The following is an 8,940-nucleotide window of genomic DNA, read 5'->3' as shown; positions in this document are numbered from 1 at the left end:
TTGCTTAGACGGAGCCATCAATATGATACTCAATGCAAATCACAATAATCAAAAGTCAAAACACCAATTTCTTGAACAACCTTCGCACACGCTCCACAAATGGGGTATAAACACAAATTGAAACTCTCCCAGAAACTCAAAACTGAAAGTGCCCACTTCGTTTATTCGCCGAAATTAAAAGTATGCACCACCACCTTCGAATACACTTGCCAAAGATATCAAATTTATGCCCCAAAAGAAGAACAACAACAGACCATACGCAACTCACGGACGAAATTTGTGTAAGATCGATCGCCAAAATACTCGTTGTACGGGTAATGTGCAAAACCGAAGAAACGCCACCCCCTCAAGTTACGTCACAATAGTTAAAATTGGCACACCAAATCGCAGCCAGGGAGTTATACACAGCAAAACTAGTTGAGTCCTATAAAATCAGATTGGGAAAAAGTACTAACTCACAGCAGAGGGGTTTTGCTGATTTTCGAAATCAAGAAGGGGCAAGTATCTTCAAAGGAGGAGGAGAACCTGAAGGGAATAGGATTCCAAGATATTCACTGATGTTAGGACTCTTTACCCCCTTTTTAATGATGATTTACGATGGGCCGCAGTCAGACCGGGGTTCGGGTCTCTGTGCCGCGGTGAGGCAGCGGAGTCCGCTGTAAGTTGCTCTTAGATTCTCTCTTTTCTTTAATTCTATCAGATAGGATCACAGTCTCCTAGTGGCAAGAAGCATAGCTTCGCGGCAGCACCGTGGGGTGTACTGGAACTCACGAAAAGTATGTGGCCTGTGACTACTACCCACAGCGTCGTCGTTGTCGCAAGCTGTATGCTTCTCTTGCTTCAGAAAAACAATTACCTGCAAATAAGGAGAAAGAAGACAAAGAAAAAAAAGAAAAAAAAAAAACAAAGATTAACATTAAATAATGAGAAAGGAAAATATATGAATTAATCCTAGTCCTATATTGTGGGAATTACAGTGTTGCAGGCTAACATAGGGTAATGGGTCACCTACAACAATATTACACGCAAAACAGAGAAATGAAATAAAGTACTACACTAAATGACAAAAGACATTATATTAGTATATTCTAATCCTAAGATAAAAAGGTAAAATAAATTAATAAAAAGAAGATGAAAAATACTAAAGGGATCTAACTAAAGTAAATTAATCTAACGTAGGAAGGTTAGTAGTATAAAACAAAATATTTTGGGTTTTTTCGGTTTTCTATATTTTTTTATTTTGTTTTTTTTTATTTTAGCAAAAGTTGATAAACAAATAAAGTAGAAGAAGAAAAGAAATTAATTAGAAATTAGTTGGGTTGCCTCCCAAAAGCGCTTGTTTATAAGGTCATAAGCTCGACCTCCTTTATAACTCATTCCGGTGAAGGTTCGGAAAGTGTGATATCAACACTCTCGTCAATAGGGTCTCCAACTCTGTAGTGTTTCACTCTTTGACCGTTCACCTTAAAAGTTCCATTTTGTCTGTTCCAGAGCTCTATTGAACCATAAGGGAAAACCTTACTGACTCGGAACGGTCCCGACCATCTAGAGCGAAGTTTGCCAGGAAAAAGTTTTAATCTAGAGTTAAAGAGGAGAACTAAGTCGCCTTCCTTAAACTCTCTTCTCAAAATATGCTTGTCATGCCATCTTTTCGTTTTCTCCTTGTACAACCTTGAACTTTCATAAGCATCTAGTCGAAGCTCATCTAGCTCATTAAGTTGTAGGAGTCTTTTCTCGCCTGCTGCTTGAGAGTCAAAATTAAGAGCTTTGATAGCCCAAAACGCACGGTGTTCCAACTCAACAGGAAGATGACAAGCCTTACCATACACAAGTCTATATGGAGTCGTACCAATAGGTGTTTTAAAAGCAGTCCTGTACGCCCAAAGTGCATCATCAATTTTCGCAGACCAATCTTTCCTTGTTCTCGCAACCATCTTTTCCAAGATGGTTTTGATTTCCCGGTTAGAAATTTCTACTTGACCACTAGTTTGTGGGTGGTATGATAACCCCACACGATGATGTACTCCATATTTCTTAAGCATTGCCTCAAACCGATTTTCCAAGAAATGCTGGCCTCCGTCACTAATCAACACTCGTGGTATGCCAAATCGAGGAAAAATAGTTTTCTTAAAGAACTTGCTTACCACACGAGCATCGTTGGTCGGAGTAGCTATCGCTTCAACCCATTTTGAGACATAATCCACAGCAACCAAGATATACTTGTTCCCATAGGAATAAGGGAACGGTCCCATAAAATCAATTCCCCACACATCAAACAGTTCAACCTCGAGAATATTATTAAGAGGCATTTCATTCCTCTTAGAGATGTTACCAGTTCGTTGATAACGATCACAAGACTTGACATGTTGATGAACATCTTTGAAAAGGCTTGGCCAATGAAAACCACACTGTAGAATCTTCGCAGAAGTCTTAGTAGTACCAGCATGTCCTCCACAAGGTAATTCATGACAATGTGAAATAATAGATGGTACCTCATTTTCTGGAATGCACCTTCGAATCACCCCATCTGCACAAGACTTATAAAGAAAAGGGTCATCCCAGAAATGTCTTCTCACCTCCTTAAAGAATTTTTTCCTTTGCTGTGATGAATAACCGTGAGGAATAGTACCACAAGCCAGATAATTGGCTATATCAGCATACCATGGGATCTCTGTAGTAGCTATAACTAGGAGTTTCTCATCAGGAAATGAATCATCAATAGGGAGATCCTCGTCACTTTCACCCTCAAGGACAAGTCGGGAGAGATGATCAGCAACAACATTTTCGGCTCCCTTCTTGTCCCTAATTTCCATGTCAAATTCTTGGAGTAGCAAAATCCAACGAATCAAACGAGGCTTAGCATCTTTCTTACTCATCAAGTACTTCAGTGCTGCGTGATCCGTGTGAACTATCACCTTCGATCCAACCAGATAGGACCGAAACTTCTCCATAGCATACACTACTGCTAATAACTCTTTCTCTGTTGTGGCATAGTTCATTTGTGCTGGAGCAAGAGTCTTGCTCATATAGTAGATTGCATGTAGCTTGCCATCCTTCCTCTGGCCCAACACTGCCCCCACTGCATAGTCACTGGCATCACACATGATCTCAAATGGAAGATTCCAGTCAGGTGATTGAATGATAGGGGCAGATATGAGAGCTTGCTTTAACCTGTCAAAAGCCTCAGTGCAAGCATCAGTAAAAACAAAGGGGACATCTCCGCATAAGAGTTCGGTTAGAGGCCGAGCAATTTTTGAAAAGTCCTTGATAAAACGACGATAAAAGCCCGCATGATCAAGGAAACTCCTTACCCCTTTTACGGAGTTGGGAGGTGGTAAGCGCTCAATGACCTCTATCTTTGCTCTATCAACTTTGATGCCCCTATGAGAAACAACATGACCTAAAACGACTCCCTGTTGTACCATGAAATGGCACCTTTCCCAATTGAGAACTAGATTGACTTCTTGACATCTATGGAGCACCTTTTCCAAATTATCAAGACAAACATCAAAAGATGTTCCATAGACAGAGAAGTCATCCATAAATACTTCCATAGAGTTCTCAATAAGACCTGAGAAAATTGCCATCATGCATCTTTGAAAGGTGGCAGGAGCATTACATAATCCAAATGGCATCCTACGATAAGCATAAGTACCATAAGGGCATGTGAAAGTAGTCTTTTCCTGATCGTCAGGATGGATAGGAATTTGGAAAAAGCCTGAATATCCATCTAACCAACAGAAAAAGGAATGCTTTGCCAACCTCTCTAACATCTGATCAATAAATGGGAGGGGGAAATGATCTTTTCGGGTGGCTTTATTCAATCTCCTATAATCAATGCACATGCGCCACCCTGTCACAGTTCTAGTGGAAATTTGCTCACCTTTATCATTCTTGACAACGGTCATACCTCCTTTTTTTGGAACTACTTGCACCGGGCTAACCCACTTACTATCTGAGATAGGGTAGATTATACCTGCATCAAGCAATTTAACAACTTCTTTCCTGACTACATCCCTCATGTTAGGATTAAGTCTCCTTTGAGGTTCAATAGAAGAAGCATGGTCGTCCTCAAGAATGATTTTATGCATGCAAAATGAAGGGTTAATCCCCTTAATATCATCAATGGTGTACCCAATGACATTCTTATATTTTCTCAAAACAGTAAGCAATTGCTCAATCTGAATGTCATCAAGTTCAGCATTAACAATAACAGGGTATGTATCATTAGAACCCAAGAAAACATACTTCAAATTAGAGGGAAGGGGTTTCAACTCTACCTCAGGAGGCGTGGAACTCTCCTTATATTCTCTCGGTTTCAACACCTCCTTGATAGGATTTTCAGATGCTAAAGCTCGTGTCTCTTCCAAGAGCCTCTTGTACTCCCTAGTCTCCCAATCCTCTTCATCTGCATTGCCCATCAAGACTGTCTGTAGCGAATCATCAAGTTGCAAACTGAAAGCCTTAGCTTCTATCGCCTCATCAAGAGCATCCACCCTATAGATAGTTTCTCCCATAGAAGGAGAACCCATGGAGTTTGTGAGTGTATACTCCATCTTCTCATCACCCACTTCAAAGGTGATCTTCCCATTCTTCATATCAATTATGGCTCCAGCAGTGGCCAAAAAGGGTCTTCCAAGTATGATGGGAACCTGTGCATCTTCCTCCATTTCCATCACAACAAAATCACATGGAATGAAGAATTTTCCTACTCGGAGTGGAACATCTTCAAGAATACCAAGGGGAAACTTAACTGTTCTATCCGCCAGTTGTAGGGAGATGCGTGTGGGCTTCAGTTCACCCATATTAAGCCTCTTGCAGATTGACAAGGGCATAAGACTCACACTTGCCCCAAGATCACATAATGCTTTCTTGATCTCAATATCACCAAGCTTGACAGGAATAGAATAACTGCCTGGATCTCCTAGCTTCTTTGGAAGCTTGTTCTGCAAAATGGCACTACACTCAGCTGTCAATGAAACAGTTGTATTCTCTTCAATCTTCCTCTTATTTGAGAGCATGTCTTTTAAGAACTTAGCATAAGAAGGCATCTCTGAGATAGCATCCAGGAAAGGGATGTTGATGTGCAGCTTCTTCAGGACCTCAAGGAACTTCCCATATTTCTTCTCTAGCTTAGCCTGTGCTAGTCTCTGTGGAAAAGGAACAGGTGGCTTGTATGGTTCAATGGGAGAAACAATCGGTTCCTTTTTTTCTTCTTCAACCACTTTTTCAGATTCATCTTTCTCTTCTTCTACCACAATCACTTTCTTTTGAGGTTCCTTTGGTGGAAGGTCTTCTAACACTCTACCATTCCTCAAAGTCACAGCATTCATCTGGCCCTTAGGCGGTTGCTCAGTATTTCCCGGAAATTTGCCTGGAGTCTTTGAGAATTGACCTACTTGGTGAGCAAGTTGACTTATCTGACTCTCCATGAGCTTGTTCTGAGCTTGAATTTGTTGAATTGAGGTAGCAAGGAAATCGTTTTGCTTCATCTGCCCTTCCCAATACTTGTCTTGCTTAAGTTGTGAGGCAGCAAGAGACTCAACCATAGCTTCCAAATTGGACTTTGGTTGTGGAGGGGCCTGATGATTGAAAGATTGTTGGTTGAAAGGTGGTCTAGCTTGAAAACCTGGAGGTTGATTGAAGTTGTTGCGCGGTGGTGGTGGATTAAGCTGATTTTGAGTGTTCTTGTATGAGAATGCAGGATTTTGCTTCCACCCCTCGTTGTATGTATTGGAATAAGGATCAAATGGCCGTCTCTGGTTATTGTTGTTGTAAAGAGCATTGGCTTGTTCAATTGTCAACCCAACATTATTGATTTGACAATCATTAGCAATATGTCCTTGTATTCCACATACTTCACATGAAGCTACCGTAGATGACCCAGTTTGAAATTGATCAAACTTTTGAGATAGTGCCTGCACAGTACTGGTCAACATGGTTAAAGCATCAACATTATATTTACCTCCCTTTTTAGCACTGTTCCGACCACCTGGGTGATAGTTGTCATTAGCTGCCATTTTCTCAATTAATGCCTTAGCTTCAGATGGAACCTTTGCAGTGATAGAGCCACCTGATGCAGCATCAATGTAGATCCGATACTCATGCGTCAACCCATTATAGAAAGCTTGGATCAAGAGCCACTCTGGAATCCCGTGATGAGGACATTGCCTTTGCAAACGTTTAAATCTTCTCCAGGACTCATACAATGACTCATCTTCAGCTTGACGAAAGGTGGTTAACTCATTTCTCATTCTAGAAGTCTTCTCTTGGTCCAGAAATTTCACCAAGAATGCCTTGACCAATTTATCCCATGTATCAAACGAGCCTGTACCTTCATCTTTCAACCACTCCTTGGCTCTATCCCGCAGAGAAAAAGGGAAAAGTCGTAGCCTAATGGCCTCATCAGTGACATTGTTGATCTTCATAGTATCACACTTCTCCAGAAAGTTATCAATATGACTTACAGGACAGTCATTAGGCGAGCCTGAGAATGAATCATTGGAGATGAACTGAATAAATTGAGGCTTCAGTTCAAAGTGTGCAGCAGTGACAGCTGGTCTGACAATACTAGAAAGTACACCAGTAGTTGTATCTGGTATACCATATTCCCAGAGAGATTTGGCTGGTGCTTCGTCACCCATTGTATCCTTCTTCTTGTTCTTGTTCTGTCTCCTTCTACCCCCTTGTTTGCGTGCAGTGGCCTCGATTTCAAGATCAATAGGAATCAAACTCTGTGAGCCTGCACGTCGAGTTTGCATGCAACAAAGGAAACTGGAAACAAAATATCAGATAAACAAGGAGCAATAGCCGAAGCCACTAACCAAATCAAAAATACTTAGTAGAAATAAATCAAAAATAACTAATTTAATACCGTTAGTCCCCGGCAACGGCGCCAAAATTTGACAAGGCTGTCGCGTGCCTATCAAAAATAACCTAACTAGACCTCCTAACTATGTAGTCGGGCAAGTAAGGGTCGAATCCCAAGAGACTAATGTATTAAAAACTAGTTAAACTGACTTGAATTAATACTAAGTAAGTAACCAAACAACGATTGAGAATAGATAATTAAACTAATTCTAGCTAATGACGTAATTAATAATAAGACTAAAGTCAAGGATTAAAAACACCTAGAGTTAAGCATCACCACTAGTATAATCAATGTAAAGATAAATTCCTACCCCAAACTAATGAAATAAATGTTCACGGGTACAGGTAAACCTTAAATAGTACCATAAACCTCTCCCGAGTATCAATGGCTTCCCTAATATGCAATCAAGACCTACTCCCGTGGAATCATGCAAATTAAAGACATTAAACTCAATACCGTAATTTCCTAACAATCCCTTCTACCTACTCCCGTGGAGAAATTCATGTCCTTAATCGAAATATTCAAATCCGTCAAAACCCAACTCCCGTTACGGTAAAGACAATGGAATGATAACAATACTAATTATCCCTAATCTAGTATTGGAAATTGTACAATCAATTAAGCAAGAACAATTAAACAATTAATTTGGGGTTTTAAAAGAATAAATCATACATCAATCATGACTAGGGTTTACTTAACCCTAGATTATAAAACTACTCACGCATATTATCTAAATAAACAAGATGAATTAACGGAGAAAACATAGCTAAATAACAAGCATAAGGAGAAAAGTAAAAAGAGTAATACTTATTAATGATTATGCCAAGGAACTTCACGTCACTTTTTTGCTTTAAAGTGCAGGAACAAAACTCACATAATTAATGAAGAATACCAAATAATTGCAGCAGCGATTAATATCCTCCGAAATCAAGAATGACAGGAGCCCAGAACTCTAAATCGCTGCTTGCGAGAAAATTAATTGACGGAAGAAGATTTTAGGTATATTATACTACTTATATTTATACCTCGATACAATAGGAAATATACTAGCTATTAAACTCTAATAATTAGCTCATTAAATGTTTAATACGGGATCGAAAGAAGAGTGCCACGGCTCGGGTGTGGGATGTAAAGTAGGCCACGGGTACGCCGTGATATTGGCTGCCCGGTGATCTTGTATTTGTCTTAAACTCTTGTTTGTATCACAGTGTAAACACCTTGTAAACGTGGGTGGCTCCTAGACATCGTACATTCGTACTCACTCTACCAACATCTTCTCCGAGGTCTACCAACTTGAGATATTTCCTACAAAACAAAATAAAACAAACACGAGGAGAGAAATATCGAAAATAACGAATAATAGCACTTAAAGATCAAAATATGAAAGAAATATGACAAACAACGGACTAATATGACATATAAAATGCGTATATTAATGTGTTGTCAGATATCATAATGCTGTGAACTAAAATGACATCAAGACATGTCAAAAAGTAACAAACCATGAGGGGTCTAGTATAAACCTATGAAACACAATGATGCATTGGGGATATGATGCATGGGCACCTGCTCTTTATAAAGAGCCTTTCTGCCCAAATAGAACACCCAAATACCATCCTGAGTTTGCTACCTGAAGTCTACATTATGAATTCTTCACCATTGCTACTGTATAGCCAGGATGATCACCACTGTTAAAACCCCAAGTCTCCGAGATTCAGAAAGCCATGATCTTCGACTGATAGAGAAGAATCCTCTTGTTGCTGCTGCTTCACAGTAGCTACCCTGAACATCCAGTACACCTAAAATCAAGATTTGTGAGTTTCTAGGATGGTATTTTGACAAATCACAATGAAAATTTAAATGCCAGAACATAGTTGTAGACACCTACTTTTGTCCCCATTCCCGAAAGGGAAGGTTCGATGATGAGAACGTAAAATCTCCACTTGGCAACGCATCTCCGATAAAATAACGAATCTCGATCACTCTTTTTATTTCACCCGAAGCCTACTATTTATAGAAACCTGCTATTTATGGAAACCTGCTAAAAATAGTAACTGCCGTAATGTGTA

General features: G+C 39.8%; 1 protein-coding gene across 1 annotated transcript; it reads right to left on the bottom strand.

Moving 5' to 3' along the window:
- Positions 1-890: 890 nt before the first annotated feature.
- On the bottom strand, positions 891-8,661 carry LOC110777541 (uncharacterized). The gene is made up of 5 exons (XM_056832109.1): positions 8,570-8,661; positions 8,078-8,176; positions 4,979-6,774; positions 2,495-4,081; positions 891-1,990 (listed from the first exon to the last, which is right to left on the bottom strand). Exons 1-5 carry the CDS (start codon positions 8,659-8,661, stop codon positions 1,374-1,376), a joined length of 4,191 nt encoding a protein of 1,396 aa, XP_056688087.1. The 3' UTR covers positions 891-1,373.
- Between the last annotated feature and the right edge of the window lie 279 nt (positions 8,662-8,940).

Source organism: Spinacia oleracea, chromosome 6 (assembly GCF_020520425.1).
Source record: "Spinacia oleracea cultivar Varoflay chromosome 6, BTI_SOV_V1, whole genome shotgun sequence".
NCBI lineage: Eukaryota > Viridiplantae > Streptophyta > Magnoliopsida > Caryophyllales > Amaranthaceae > Spinacia > Spinacia oleracea.
Note: the sequence above shows the minus strand (reverse complement) of the source record. Positions and strands in the feature narration are given on the sequence as shown.